Genomic DNA, 15,781 nt, shown 5'->3' with positions numbered 1-15,781 from the left:
AAGATTATTCAGACCCATCAACACCAGGAATGGTAACCACAAAAGATAAATATCAAAACTAAACTTTAAAAAATACAAATGCTGTCAATGGGCTGGTTCCTTTTGTACCTAAAGCATTCACATTGGTACCTTAATGGAGCTAGTGTACAAATTAGTATCTAAAAGGTACTAAAAAAAAGAGGTACCACTCAAGTGACAGCATTTGTATCTTTATATTTTATTATGTTAGTACAGTATAATAGGTAACACTTTAGTATAGGGACCAATCTCACTATTAACTAATCCAACCCAATACCTAAACGTAGCAACTACATATTAACTATTAAGTATTAACTATTATGAAGCAGCAAATTAGGAGCAAAAGTTGTAATTAATGTTTTTTAATAGCGGTGAATTGGACCTTAAAATGAAAATGACATTAATGGTTAAAATGGTTAATTCTGAAATGTTATGCTTAAATATGCAAATAATGCATTATCTGATAAATATGCACTGTTTGCATAAAATTATAGAAAAAAAACTTGACTTATGATAAAATAAGGTTCAATTATTTTATTTACATATTAGTAAAGATTTTTACAGACAGGATTTTGATCTTTTATCACTCACTAAATCAGAAAATACTGACAACAGCTAGAAAAAAAAAAAGAAATCACAATTTTTAGGAATAAAAAATAAGGCAAAACATATATGAATAAACCCTTCTGTAAAAACCTTTGGAATTTTGTAGTTCTACTGAACTGCTTCGATAAAGTGGAGGTTTTTGGTGTGGAGCAAGAGAAAAATCTTGTTTTGGGAAAATTATGTGTGAGAAAAAAGATGTGTGTTGTAATTGAAATCTACATACTAAAAATGGAAAATTTATATAAAAGAAAAACTTTTATAAAAAGTGTATTTTTGATGATATCTTCCCACTAGTATGAAAAAATACTAAAAGCTCAAAAACTCAAAATTGACAGATGCATGAAAAAAAAAAGTTTTTGCCTGTAATGTCTCACCTACACTTATCAGGTATAAATATAAGTAGGTAAATTTTGGTGAATATAAATAGAAACTATCCATTATTTCTAAATTTCACACACACACACACACACACACACACAACTCACACACTAGTCACACTGCTGTGATCCAATATAACTGTGTCTACGATCAGCGCTATCAGCTTGCACTGAAACCTGAACATCCATCCACGAGAAAGAAGGTACCGGAATGACTCCGGAATCTTCAAATTGGGAGGTTCTTGGTTCAGAACCAGGTCTAAAGACTATACTGCATTAAAAATGAAAGAACAATATGAGATCCACACCTCCTCTTGTAGACTACAAGAATCTCCAGGGCTTAAAATACCTCAGGAATGTAACAAACTTCATAAGAAGGCCGACAAATTCCTCTTAGACAGATGTGTGTGTTAGTGTTTAGGAGAGGAGCTGGTGAGAGCGTGTGAGTGTTTGTACCTGCTCAAAGCTGCACATCACATACTCATCAAACATTGGCAGACTGGGCCTGCTTTCACGGTATATGTGCAGAGTGTATATCGTCATGACGACAGGCTCTGCCTCTGATTCGTCCATCACCAGAATGTTGATTCTGCTGTTGCCCAGGCCAACCGGGTAGTTAGCCATCCTGAAGGAAACAGAGGAAACTTCTGAGAAACTCAGCATACTTGATCACATATACACACACACACTCTCAGCCTTCACTTTCTGTTATTAATGTCGTGACAGGGCAGGAGGATTACTGTGGATTAAAACTGGGTCCCAGTCAACAGGTGACCCCTCACTCGTGGACAAATAAAGCTGTGCTTTCACAAAACCTTGAGAAAGGAGACGGCTCAGACTGCATGCAGACGGGATCAGTCAACCCTTTGCTTTCTGTGTGTAGAACTATTAACTTTTATTAACTGTTTAGTCTTTTGTCTGAAATGCTTTATTGTAAAAAAAAAATGCAGTTGTTATATAATGGTGCTATTTATGTGATCTAAACCATTACTTTCACGGTATAATCTAAATAATTCACATTGATTCAGTCATTTCAAATAATTAAATATTTTATAACATTTAAAAGATTTTTAGTACAAAATTTTAACTTTATGAAATTATTATAATTATAATATTGTGTTTTAAATAAACTTATTTGGACATTTTACAAGATGTCTGACAAAACATCAGACAGTTTTCAATAAAAATGTATCTATCTATCTATCTATCTATCTATCTATCTATCTATCTATCTATCTATCTATCTATCTATCTATCATTAACATATACATTATTCATTTGACCTAATTTTACGTAGTTTATTTATTCTCTCACCAATAATTTTGTGTAATTTTAATAACTGAATATAGTCTCTCACTAACGATAATTTATTTTTGCTGTTTATTTATATTTTTGGCCATAATTATTTTTTATTTTATTTTTATTAGCATAAAATTGTTTCACTTAACAGCAATGAAATGGTGAAAACGTCAAGCTCCTGTTGTAATCCTGGGTCAGGGTCAGCTTTAAATATGTAAAAGCTCTGTACAGATTACAGGCTGTAACAGAGTCTAATAGGCAGTAATCAGGGACTTTACATGGGGATATGTGTGTGACTCGCTGGGCATGGGAAAGCATATTCAGAAATTAATCTGATAAATCAATCAAACGGAGAAGTGAGTTGGAGCTGACACATAAGAAGCCAGATCTGATTACTAAGAAAAGGCAGCCACGACATTACCGTACCGCAGACCCTTTGTTCATTGTTTCCCAGCTCAAGCTGCTGTGTTTTACAACACTGACTGCATGCCTGCATTTCATGTTTTTATCCACTAAACTTAAGTCTACTATCTGGCAGCTGAGTTTGTGGTTATGCCATTAGTGTTGGTTTACCTGGGTCCACGGTGTTCGTCCAGGTGAATGTGGCAGTGTGGGCTGACTGGTTCTGGCCAGATTCGAACAGTGATCACATCAAACGGAACCTCGGCTCGATATTCCTTCTCAAGCGCGTTAAATGCTGGCATCAGCACCAATGGAGGGTCTGTGTACAACTGCCTCAGGTGGGGATCAACACACCTCCCTAGAAAACAGGAGAATTTAACAGTTTTATTTCATTTTCTTATTAAGTACAAACAGCTGGTGCTTTATAAAAACAAATCAAATGTGTATTTGTGGGTTCATATGGTCAGGCTAATATGTTACCACATGCTACTTGCCTTTTCTTGACAGCGGGTCTGAAGCCTCTGGGCTCTTTGGGTTGTCCAAACTGTTGGAATTACAGAAATCACAGTAATTTTTAGTAGGAAACTCAACAAGTGCTCTACAATGGTCTGTTAAATGCAGATGATTGGTAGTATGGGACGTTATTAGATTTTTCTCCCCCGAGGAATAGCAAAAGCGAGCCTTTTATGGCTTTTCCCTCTACTTTTGAACATATAAAAACAATCAGTGCTGGCTTGAAAACGTGTCTTAATTTGTTTGAGAGGCAATCAATCATCCCTCAATGAAGTAAGATGCTCAAAGACCGTTGTATCATTGTGCACTGGAGTTGTGTCCTGGTTTGGATTCCTGTCCAGCCAGACAGATGCAGACAATTTACTTCCCACCATCCAGCATACACACAAATCCAATCATCACAGATACCCAGACCTTACATGGCTCAACCATACGTTTTTTTATTTAAAATTGTCTATATTTTCCACTGGCTTAAAATAAAATAAAATAGTTCCTGATATTAAAATGTCACACACACACACACACACACACATGTACATTCAGTATATATAAAGTAAAAATGTAAAGTAAAGTAAAAATTTAATTTTAATGTGACCAAATGTGAAATTAAGCTATTCTTACTTTACTTTTGCAGGAAAATGGAAATGTATATTCAACGGCACTTTAAATTAATAATAATAATCGCTCAATAGGGCATCTGTTTTCCTCTTTTTCTTAACAGAAAAAGATAGTGTGTGAGAGTAAGAAAAAAAAATGAATATATAAAATGAAGACATCAGGAGGTTTGGGAGTTATTGTGTGGTGAAAAAGTTTTGACTGGACAACAGGCTTAAATCAACAGGACACGCTCAATATAAAATACTGTTTTGTGAATGATATTCTCTTCGGACTGATCGTGAGAATCTGCAAATGTGTCGTGTTGTGCAAGTGTGTGTTTGTGTGCGTGTAACCTCTCGGTCTGATGTTTTCTCGTGTAGTAAAGGCTGAGCTCTTGGAGCAAGGCCATGAGAGCTGGTCTCCATCCATAATCCTGTGCGCTGAGGGACTCTGTCTGGATTAGATCATGGTGGAGATCATCAGGAAGAGGAGATATAGGGTAGAGCTGCCAACACACACACACACACGATTCATTTAACAGACAAAAATGCACATAGAGTAACACGTTTATCATGTGATAATTTCACACGAAACCTTTAAACAAGTCCAATTTAACATTATATTAAATCAATTTGTGCCGGTTCAGCTGTTTTAATATGCTTTGAGGAATGAGTATCTTTTAAAGTGCATAAAATGTATCTTTACCAGCTGAAAGGGTCCTGGTCTCTTGAGGTGCTGATTGAACTGTTGCAATAAATTCATCTCATCTGGAGGCAGACAGAGACCGTTTGGCCCTTCACAGTCACCGTACTGCACATCATGTTCAAATAAAAAGACCAGAACAATGAAAGCTCTCGATATGCATTTAAAATGACTGTACTTCACACAGCAACAAAACAATTTAAAGGAAATGGAACAGAATAAATACAAATTGACAGTTTGTATAGCGTGGGAAAATGAATTCACTTATTATTAAACGGACCTCATTCACGAAACACAATCACACCAAAAGTGTTATCTACTAATGAAAATGTGCATTAATTAGTTCACTTGCACATCATAATATCAGGAAAAACTGAAGCTATGTTTACATTTTTATTCTCTTCCTGTTTTCGAAATGGAAAAGTGGGCTCCACGGGCTCGCTGCTGCATGCTGGGAAAAGCAGTTTCAGCACATCCTCCAGCATATACTCTTTGGCTATCTGTCCGTCAAAGAGAGGGTCCTTCATTCCATCAAAGTGTAGATCAGTCTGAAGCTGAGACAGAAAGATTGCAGACCAATAATAAATGTGAAAGTGTATTAATATGCTGCCATCTAGTGGTCATATTGAGAGCTTGCATAGCAGATCATGTACAGTTAAAATCATTTTTACACCTCTGTCCTCACCAAGCACAATTCTAAATCAGTTTTTATTCTTACCTTCACCACTACTGGATGAAGAGAAGAGTTATAGCGCAGTGAGAAGGTCATCAACTGAAAACAAAGCTGACACCTATAAGAAAAACAACAACAACAAAAAACACTCAGGTTTATATAATGACAAATATGCACATCATTTTTTTTTTTCTTTTTTAAAAATGTGGCTATTTTCTGGTTGAAGTGTGTGTTTTTGACCTGGGCGAGTAGCTGCTCTCCTTTGTGCTTAATAGAGCAGCCTTTAGGATGTCACTGATGACGCGATTCATGTGCTCAACGGCCCGATGAGAGAGATCAGCACCCAGTCTTTCTCTAAAGAACACCTGTAACTGAAAGAAAGGAATCTAAATCAGTCTGACACAGTACATAAACTCAGCTGAGAGGAAAACAGAGAGATCTCATTACTTCACTCAGCCTCTCTAAACAGATTGAGCAGAACACTGCAATTTCTCTACACTACAACTACTGTTCATCAATACTGATTTAACACTGACAGACTACAGCAGTCTACAGCTGCAGATACAGTAACAGACAAAAACAAGTGATGTATCCGGTCTAACTCGATAACCTCTAGGTGATGACACAAACCATACTGAGACTCGTTGACAGTTAAGGGTCTCTTAAAATGTCATTTTCAAATGTTCATTTCTGGGTGAATCAGCTACTATAAAGTAGCTATTTTTTGAAGTAAAAAACTATCCGTTTACCTATTAAGGCTATGTCCTGTTAATAATTTTGCATAGTGTCTCAAATTTAGATTTTAAGAATGTTTGTGAGCACTACAAATATTAGTGTGTATTTTGTTAACTTTGTGAGGGATCTGTACACATACTAGCATCAAGACATTAAGTCATGTCAGAGAAACCTTGCCATTGTACAATAAGCAGAGATAGAGGAAGCTGAGGAGCTAGACAGAAAAGTGATGAGAGAGAGCTACCATTAGAGGGCAGCAGAAGAACAATAGTCTATTACTACACTTTATTACAGACAAGGGGTAATAAACAATGGGAATCAACTGATTGGTTCATATGGGTCAGAACCAAAACAATAAAAAGTTTAAAGCAGCTTTATTTTTTTTATACATTATATTATGCCCTGTTTTATTTAGGTTTTCTCTGAGCAAAAAATAATCAAGTTTTTACCATTATTTACAGAAAAAAAGTAAATCAGTGTAATAGTAATGTGTATACCTTAAAAAATCCTGTCAGGCATATTTAGAACAAAAATCATCAGACATCAGATATTTAGAGACACATGTGTCTGAAACATTAAAAGACTCTAGTAAGGATCACAATGCAACCCTAAAATACTAATTAATTGTCATTTGAAATCTTAACATATTTTTGACACTATCCTTCAAACCACTAGGTTTTACCCATTTGTTTTTAATCATTAAAATATATATATATATATATATATATATATATATATATATATATATATATATATATTTTTTTTTTATTTTTTTTATCAAGTACAAGTCAGAATAAATATGTTGTTTCATTTTTCCATAAAAATATGTTATGCTGAAAGATTATTTCACCCATATTTTGACATTTTATCTAGTAAAACACCCACTTTAATTTGAAGCAGTCACTAAAATGGGCTGTCTCATCTTTGACCCATATATAAATTTAGTTTATAGCCTTGTTATATAGCTTTATTGTTTACTTCTAATGAGGATGTCACCAAAGGGAGGTTTTGTCACTCACTGTCACACACACTACGTTTTACATAAGGTGTGCTATGCATATCTTCACATACCAACAACCAGGGGGGAACGAGCAGACATTTATGAAGACTTGATAGTGATCTGCTTGTTTGTCAGGGCTCTTTTATCAACCCTTGAAACTCAGTTAACATGATCTGTGTCTTATTAGATTTCAGTGTGCCCTCCAGCTGTTTACAAGACTCTGACTGAAGCCTCTTCAGTAATCTGGCATCACACACAAACAGAGAGAGCGAGAGAGAGCGAGAGAGAGCGAAAGGAAGAGAGAGAGAGAGAGAGAGAGAGAGAGAGAGAGAGAGAGCAGTGTTTCACAGCTGTGGAGGCCTAATAAACATCACATGGGGAATAAATGCTTAGCCAAGCCTTCATCATCATTAAACGGCAGCACAGGGATCCAAACTGCAATATTAAGACTGGAAAAATCTCGTCTGATCTGATTTAAAAAATATAAATGCTTATTGAAATAGCTAAAAGGCACCTAATAATCATAAGCTCATTTGAGAATTGAGATGCAGATATTGTTTTATTTTGACTGTAATTGTTTTATAGCTCTCACTCAAGTGCTTGCTTACCTCGGTGGCATAACTAGTTTTATCCAAGTGGGTTTTGACCAAGGCTGTGCGGTGGACAAAAGCGGTCAGCGGTGTTGCCGAGGTAACCAGGACATATACGTTTACGGTGGCATTCAGGTCCTGATTGGCCGAGAGGTTGTGTGTGATTGGCTGCCTCCTGTAGGACACAATCACAATAACGCTTGACATTGCAATATTTTGGGTTGGCAAGTTCCCTTAGATGTGACTTGACTTACCGTTCATCTTCAGCAGCATTTGGGGTTCCCTCTTGTGGAGATGTGGAAAAAGCACAGGCAGAAGGAAGTATTGGTAATGTCACTCCTGAGATGGAAAACAGACAGGAGACGTGGATTAAGTCTGAGTTCAGGCACATTGATTTCCTCTGTGAGGAAGACACATAGCACATGTATCGACATGAAGGCCAAAGCTACTTCAATTCTTTCCACAAAGACCTCCAGACATGTGTCTTGAGCAGTGGTCTCAAACTCAATTCCTGAAGGGCCACAGCTCTGCGGAGTTTAACTCCAACCAGCTCCAGATCACACCTGTGTGGAAGTTTCTAGTAATCCTGAAGACCTTGATTAGCTGGATCTGGTGTGTTTGATTAGGGTTAGAGCTAAACTGTGCAGTGCTGTGGCCCTCCAGGAATTGAGCTTGAGACCAGTGGACTAGAGATACCACGTTACTAAATCATTGAGTTAGGCCACGTTTCTCAAATGCAGGTTTTGCTCCTGTGATAAGTAAACTGTAGGTCTGTTCTAAAACATAGTGAGCTGCCTTACTTCTTACTGTCTAAACAGGTAGTAACAGTAACTGATTTTAAATTCTCTACATTGGAAACAACTCTGCAAAACAAATGTGAAGCTTATAAGAGACTTTAATTGCAAATAATTTCAACATAATTTGCTGCTAAGCTAACTGCATGTTAGTCTTAGCATACAAATACACAGCACTTAAGTATTAGGTTAAAAAAGTTACGTTTTCTGAATTAAATTTTTCTTGATTCGTCCAACATGTTATAATGACCTTTCAGTGTCGCAATGCATTTTGGTATTGCATCTCACCATGAAGTTGTGCAGTTTTGCCTCAGAATTTGGTTTAAACAAGGTCACCTATTGAATGTTTTTGAAGAGTCTCTTTTGTTTTTGCTCAAAGTAAAAGAAGTGAAATTGTGATTCACAATTGTGAATTGTGAAATTGTTTAAAATACCTGTTTTCTAGTTGTGCTGCTTAATTAACTATGATTTTTTTTTTTTCAGGATTCCTTGTCAAATAAAAATCTCAAAAGAACTACATTTATTTGAAAAATAATATATTTTTGTAACAGATACAAATATTTTTACTATTTTAAAAAACTATTAACTATTTACTGTCACTACTGATCAATTTAACACATCCTTGCTGAATAAAAGTATACCAATTAGTATTAAAAATTAAAAAATTAAAAAAAAAATTAAGTTGCACTTTTGGTTACATAGAAGTGACATAAAACCAATCAGGGTGGGGAGCCTTCCTCTTCCAGTTTTTATCCAATGTAGTCAAAAATTGATAAGAGACAGAAAATTTGGCGTTCTCTGGGTTTGTATTTGTGCCATTGCACAAGGTACCATTGCTAGCCCCACCACTATTTGTGGTTAGGATCAATTGATCGCAATTATCATCATATTCCAAGCTGAACAGAAGTCAATGTATGTGCAGTGTGCATATGTGTGTGTTTACTAGTCCTCATATCAGCACATGCACAGCTCAGCATTTCTGAGTAAGTGGCTGGTGATCTGGCACTGCTGTGCAAACGAACATTCCTTCACTGTTTCTAATCGCCGTGTCACCATTTAATCAGAAACACACACATGTCTCTCCAGCCTCAGAGAAAGGTTGTCATCACACCATACAACTCAAGCAATACTTAATACTTTCTTAAACATGTCTCCAAACCTTCAGTTCAACCACACACCACACCAGCCTTGGGCCCCATTCCAGACCCAAAACACTTGAAAAAGCATTAGGATCTCAGCAACTCGTGCTTCTGTCAAAGTCCCGGTCATTCCCAACCCAACTGTGTGAGCTATGTGGAGTTTACATTCAACTCGGTCACTGACCCGTCCATGTGATGTGTATATTTGTGCACTCTACAGTACGCCTGTCTTCAGATGCCATTATAAAAAGGACACCACCTGGCCTAGTCAAACCCCAAACACCAGGACTCAATCGTTCGTGTTTCTGTGGGCGTCAGGCCAACAGGAAGGACAATATTGTTTCAGAGCCGGAGACAAAGCCTTCTTTTCTGAAGCTGGGAGGTCATGATGCCGTAGGGGCAGCGGGTGAAAAAACGGTCATTATTGTAACAAAACGTAGGCACTGTTATCCTCCTCCTTTGAGGAGTGATGATCATAATTGGTTCAAAGCATTAAAATTAAGCGTGATCAAGTTCAAAGAGCTTTGTAATGCAGCATTCTGACATATAAGAAAAAAGGCAACTTTCTGAAGAAAAGATAACTCACTATGGCTGTTATTAAATGGCATTTATGATGTGCACTTACCTTTAATTATCCCTGCAGTAGAGAGTTACTCATGGTAAATATTACCCTTGACACTGACCTTTGTAAGTAATTACAGGGACACGCTTAAAATGCTCTAATACGCACCTGACAGAAGTGCATCGGAGGCATCTGTTTAATTTAGAATGGACTTTTTAACCAATTTAACTGTGCCGATGCTTTATTACAAAGGATTATTACAAAAGGAAGTTTTTTATTTCCAACCAGTGAAAGCCAATGGAGTCCATAAAGGTTGTTTTGGATTCAGTGTTGTTATTGTTAACTAAAACTTTTAAAAATAATTTTGGGTAATTAAAACATAGCTGAAACAAGATCAATCATAAGTAGATTAAAAAAAAGTGTTACACACTAATTGAAATAAGTTTAAGCACTTAAACTGAAAATTTAAAAACTGAAAAAATAAAAGCTAATTTAAAATGTTAATAAATAATACTTAAATGATAGTACAATAATGCTGTTTGGACCCATTGACTTTCATTATTAAGTCAAAAATAGCTAAAAATATCTTCTTTTGTTTTGTTTGAGTTAATGTCAGATTTTTTTTTTTGAGAACTGTAAATTTCATGCAAAAAATTTATATATCATATTTTTTTTCAGAAGACTTGGAATACAGTGCACAGGTTGATTATATTATGCTTTTTCGTTGTACAGAAAAGAGCAGCGTGTCCATTCAGCAAAATGTCTCCTTTTGTGCTCCACAGAACAAAGTCATTCGAAACCGAAATGAAAATAAATTCATGTTGAGGCTACAAAATATACATCACTGTCTCAGTATCTGTGTGAAAGAAACGCTTAGAACATTTCTGCTCACCTGTCAGCTGGCTGTCAGTCAAAAACCGGCAGACTCCGCCCATGTCCAGAAATGCTCCGGCAAAGGCTGGTATTATGTTAACCTGTGTGAAGATTTTACCCCGGAGGGATCAAAGGTCAGAGTTTAACGAAGACCACCATGATGGATAGTTCCAAATAATTTAAAACAGTCGTTTTTCAGTAATGGCTTAAGATCCAGTGAGATGACTAACGGCTTATGAACAAGAGCGATTTAATAACTGAGACAGTAAGTAGCAGTTGTTCTTGGATCAGATCCAGATCTATAACTGGCCCAGGAGACTCAAAACAGCTGGGATATTTAAGCAAATCTGATCATTATATGTGCATTACTAAATACAGGTTTCAGATGAATCGTAAGTAAAATACGAGAGTTCTTATAGAGGGGTTTTCTTCATTTAGAGCATGAGCTCAGAGTAGTTGAGGATGCTGGAATGTTTTATTGCGTCCTGGTTTCTATAAACATTCCCTTTGAATCTCTGGACCGTATCTTATTTCACAGTCATTTCAAACAAAAAGCATTTGGCATTAGCGCTTGGCATTTGTTTGCTTTCCCTTCTCAGTGTCAGATCTATTATGCGCCATATTTTTTAAATGATTGTGCATTACGTTGCATCATAAACAGGAATCTCTTCGAGAGCACTGGCTGTGATTGCAGTCGGCTGTAGGGAGTGGGTGGTCTTACCCTCTGGCGGCGCTGCGGATGGGCGAAGTTGATTTTTCGCAGGCAACTTTTTTCAGAGCCCTTTAGGCAAATCAAGACGGACCAGTCTCTTCCATCTGTGTTCAAGGGAGAATATATTTAGCGAGAGATGAAGAAATGAAAGCAAGAAAAAAGATGGCAAGATCAGCACCAACTATGTGCAGATGACAGTTTGCCAAAAACAAAGGATTAATGAGCACACACGCACGCACACACACACACACACACACACACACACACACACATTTTCTTGGCTATATAAATGAGGACATTTTTTAAAGTTCAAACAAAAGAAACCCTAACTATAAACAACTGTTTAATAATTTATAGGCAGCAATATATCACCTATTAAAGTAAAATAATATCTGTACATAAGTTTAAGACATTTGTTTCAACAGAAAATATTATAATTTTTTATTACAAATGAGGACATCCCTGTTCCCGAATAATAATTATTCTAATTATTAAACATAATATTTATTTATTTACTTAAGTGAGATATTTCTGATGGAAATGTTGAAATACCATAACTTTATTGATAAATAGTTTTTCCAAATTAGGACATTCGTGAATGTCCCCAAAGGGAGGTTTTGTCATATTTAGCTCACCTCTGGGGACAATAATCCCCAAAGTACAGCTAAGTAAACACTGTAAAAAAAAGTAACACAAAACCTTAAGGAAGAAAATGTTAGACTTGGAAAATCTTCGCTCTTTTAATAAAGACAGCCAATAGTTGTGAAATCGTTTTACAGTCCTAAAAAATGAGGACAAAAAGGAAGAAACTGAGGCACAGCCAATTTTCCTTTCGCTGTAAGATTGCCTTCATCTATACTTGACAGTCTTTTAACTTTTTTAATATCTGTTGTGCAGCTTTGAATAAAAGGAGGGGCATTCATGGCTTTGACAAGACATCAAAGACACATAGCCCCCTACACAACCTCTCTGCATGCAAACACATATGATTTATGACTGCTGTTTTAATTTACCAGATTCCAGACCAGGGGTTCAGAGGCGCAATTAATAGCCAACTAGAAGTCACATATGATCGGCCCACTTCAAACTGAATATATTATGGCACATGCTTCAGTACGTGACAGCTGTTAAATGTAATATACACTGCCTTGATTAACCAACCGAAATAGTAAATAAATAAACAAATAAATACATTCCAACTAACTAATCCAATCCAAGACCAAGAGGATGTTGATTGAGGAACTTATTCTTCATCAAGTTGTATGTGCATATGTAATGTTTAATGCTTTAGAAATCTGAACCATTGTTTATTGAGTTAATAAAACATCAAATTCTTTGAGAGAGAGAGAGAGAGAAACTGGGAAAAATCACATCTGGTAGTTATTGTGGTGCTCAGCACCGCTCCAGGATATGGGCTGGTGTGTATTTGGCATAAAGTCCAAACATTTGTGCCTGAGTGCCGTCCCAGCCCAAACAACAGGAAGTACTGTTTATAGCCAAAGGGAATCATGGGAAATCAGCCTTCATGTCCCTCCTGATACAATCAGGGTAATTTCAGCTCATTCTATGTTCAGATAGTGCTGTTAACAGCTCACCATTTCTAATCAGTTCAATGCATTTTAATGTTTCTGCTTTTCCTGTTGTGTTTCAGGCCAAAGCTTAGACTACAGTTTATAAGTAATGCATACAAACAGCCCATATTTAAATTAAGCACCTCTAATACGGTTTGAACTTACTATATAACTGTCACCACGTGTAAATCTATGATAATTAAACCCTTTACATACATGCATATACACACACACTATCTGAGATGTTTAACGTGCCGGTAAAGGAAAGCATTGGAAGCGTTCCTGGCATTAGATGAGTGTGTGTTTTATCGGCAGTGTTTCTGTGTATGGTTCTGGTAAAGTTGTTTGGGTGGAGCTAGCTGTTTTTGATGCGTCTGCAGGCCAGCACATCAATCTGACTGACAGCTGTCCACAAACTGTCTTTGTCCGCAGCGGCAAACAAACACCTGCTTGTTTCATCACATAATACACATACTTGCATGGCAATTTTAGTACCTTTAAAGCAATGAACAAAACCACCACTAAAACTGTCAATCCAATGTAAAATGAGATTATGTAAAATATTGAGAAAAAAAAAAAACATCTTTCTCATATTGTTATGTTGATACATAATTTGTCAATGTGTATTCAGCTGGAGAAAAATGTGCAACAGAAGCATTTTCACTAATGATCTCAGATGTTTGGACTATTTTTTCTTCATCCACAATAATGTGCCATTACATACTTCTTTCAGGAAATGTGGTTTTCAAAAGGAGTCAAAATAACTCTTTGAAAAATGAAAGTTTGTTTATATTGAAGAAATGGCTCAAAATAACTTAATTTGTGCTAATCATCTCAATAAATCTCAATTTGTGGTTGCATAATACTAGTTTATGCATCTATGTATAAATTTCCAGGATGAATTTGGAATAAACCAAGTGACAAAACATGAAAAACATACACAGAAACTAAACAGCACAGTTCATGAGAGAGGCCTCCATCTCAATCACCTCTCTGTGTCCAGTCACGACCTGGAGGAGGAGGAGGAGGAGGGGAGGAAGGTTTTAGGACCCCAGCTGTGACCGTGAACCAGTGCTATAACTGAGCTGGAGACCAAATTAACCCCTGAACCACCTGACGCTGGATGGGAACAACAAACCTCTGAGATCACAAGCCAGCAGCATTCTGCAGTCAAATATTTGTGTATAATGACACTAAAATATATCTGACCATTGTCCCTGGAGACCAACCAATGATAGCTCACATAATACAGAAAAAAATAAATCATTGCTTAATCACTGTTTGGGATACTTGCATACGACATACTATACAGCATGTACAGTGTATTGGATACTCACAAAAATTCAATTACTCAACAATAAATATACCAATCAGTAGTATGCTTCACTGTTGTCAAATGACATCTATCTTGGAAATAAACAATTATTTCACATTTTTTATTTAGTTCAAAATTTCATTTAAACAAAAATTCATTTCAATCAAATGAATTGTTGGGGACTACAATGTAATAAATACAATTTTAGGCCTATTTATTAATGACATCCCTTCCAGTTCATTCTTCTCATTAGAAACAGATGGTTAAGTCAAGTGTATTGCTCTGCATTTGCAGCATGCTCAGGTTATATACCACACATTTTGGTGAATTTAGTTGACAGCAGGCATTCCATGCATCCAGAAAATTAGCATACTGTGATATGTGGTGCAAAAATAGAAGTTGGTAGCATGCCAGTCTAAACATACCCAATCTGTCCTGAGCCCATACATGAATGCAAATGTGTGCTGCTGTTATGTTCTCAACAGTACATTAACATCATAGTATACATTGTATACATTTTTAGTATACATTTTGTATGCAGTATGCATTTTGTGTGTTATATGCAAATGTTCTGTATGCATAATTAAACGCAGATGTCATATTAAATATCGAAATGTGGCATGACAATACACTACACGGAACACTGTATCCCACAATTCAATGCACTTACTTGAGATTCCATTCCCGACTGCTGCAAATTAATCCTAAATAATTTCAACCATGATTTAACACAAAATTGGATTAAAGGAATAGTCCACCAAATAAAAGAACATTTGTTGAAAACTTGTAAGGCATTAAGTCCCTTGCTCTCCAATGGATTCGCTGTAGTGAATGGGTGCCGTCAGAATAAGAGTCCAAAGCAGCTCATGCAAACATCATCATAATCCACAATTAATCAACAAGACTCTAGTCCAACAGTTAACATTGTTTGAAGCAAAAATCTGCATATGTTCGTGACAAACATATTCACCAGTAAGTTTTCATTTCAAACTGTTGCTTCTGGCAAAAATACAAGTCCTCCATCCATAATAATGCTTTCTCCAGTGAAAGAGTAATGTAGTCTGAATCAGAATTGAAATTATGCCCAGATAAAGCACTGTTTACAAGTGAAAACAGTCCAAAACAGTCATAAACAAATACTATACATAAATACATAATATTTGTGTGTGAGAAGACAACAGGGATGGACTTTTTCACTGGGGAAAATATTATTTCAAATTATAGAATAATGCCAGAAGCAACAGCTTAAATTTAAAAGCTGCAGGGAAAATTTGTTTCTAACAAACACAGTTTTCACCTCACA

The 15,781-nt window shown here is 36.2% G+C and overlaps 1 protein-coding gene across 2 annotated transcripts in view; it reads right to left on the bottom strand.

The window, feature by feature from the left end:
* Window positions 1-15,781, bottom strand: part of LOC113058131 (cadherin-like and PC-esterase domain-containing protein 1) — a 46,781-nt gene that overhangs the window by 22,094 nt on the left and 8,906 nt on the right. The window contains exons 3-14 of one of the 2 annotated variants that reach the window (XM_026225820.1): window positions 11,602-11,696; window positions 10,900-10,981; window positions 7,767-7,851; window positions 7,531-7,687; window positions 5,428-5,552; window positions 5,233-5,305; window positions 4,904-5,068; window positions 4,518-4,622; window positions 4,166-4,317; window positions 3,197-3,246; window positions 2,874-3,060; window positions 1,458-1,626 (exon numbers count right to left, since the gene is read on the bottom strand). In XM_026225820.1, coding sequence (XP_026081605.1) covers window positions 1,458-1,626; window positions 2,874-3,060; window positions 3,197-3,246; window positions 4,166-4,317; window positions 4,518-4,622; window positions 4,904-5,068; window positions 5,233-5,305; window positions 5,428-5,552; window positions 7,531-7,687; window positions 7,767-7,851; window positions 10,900-10,981; window positions 11,602-11,696 — 1,445 coding nt within the window. Of the gene's footprint in view, window positions 1-1,457; window positions 1,627-2,873; window positions 3,061-3,196; window positions 3,247-4,165; window positions 4,318-4,517; window positions 4,623-4,903; window positions 5,069-5,232; window positions 5,306-5,427; window positions 5,559-7,530; window positions 7,688-7,766; window positions 7,852-10,899; window positions 10,982-11,601; window positions 11,697-15,781 lie in introns of both variants that reach the window. The other variant, XM_026225815.1, reaches the window with a different exon arrangement.

Source organism: Carassius auratus, chromosome 4 (assembly GCF_003368295.1).
Source record: "Carassius auratus strain Wakin chromosome 4, ASM336829v1, whole genome shotgun sequence".
NCBI lineage: Eukaryota > Metazoa > Chordata > Actinopteri > Cypriniformes > Cyprinidae > Carassius > Carassius auratus.
Note: the sequence above shows the minus strand (reverse complement) of the source record. Positions and strands in the feature narration are given on the sequence as shown.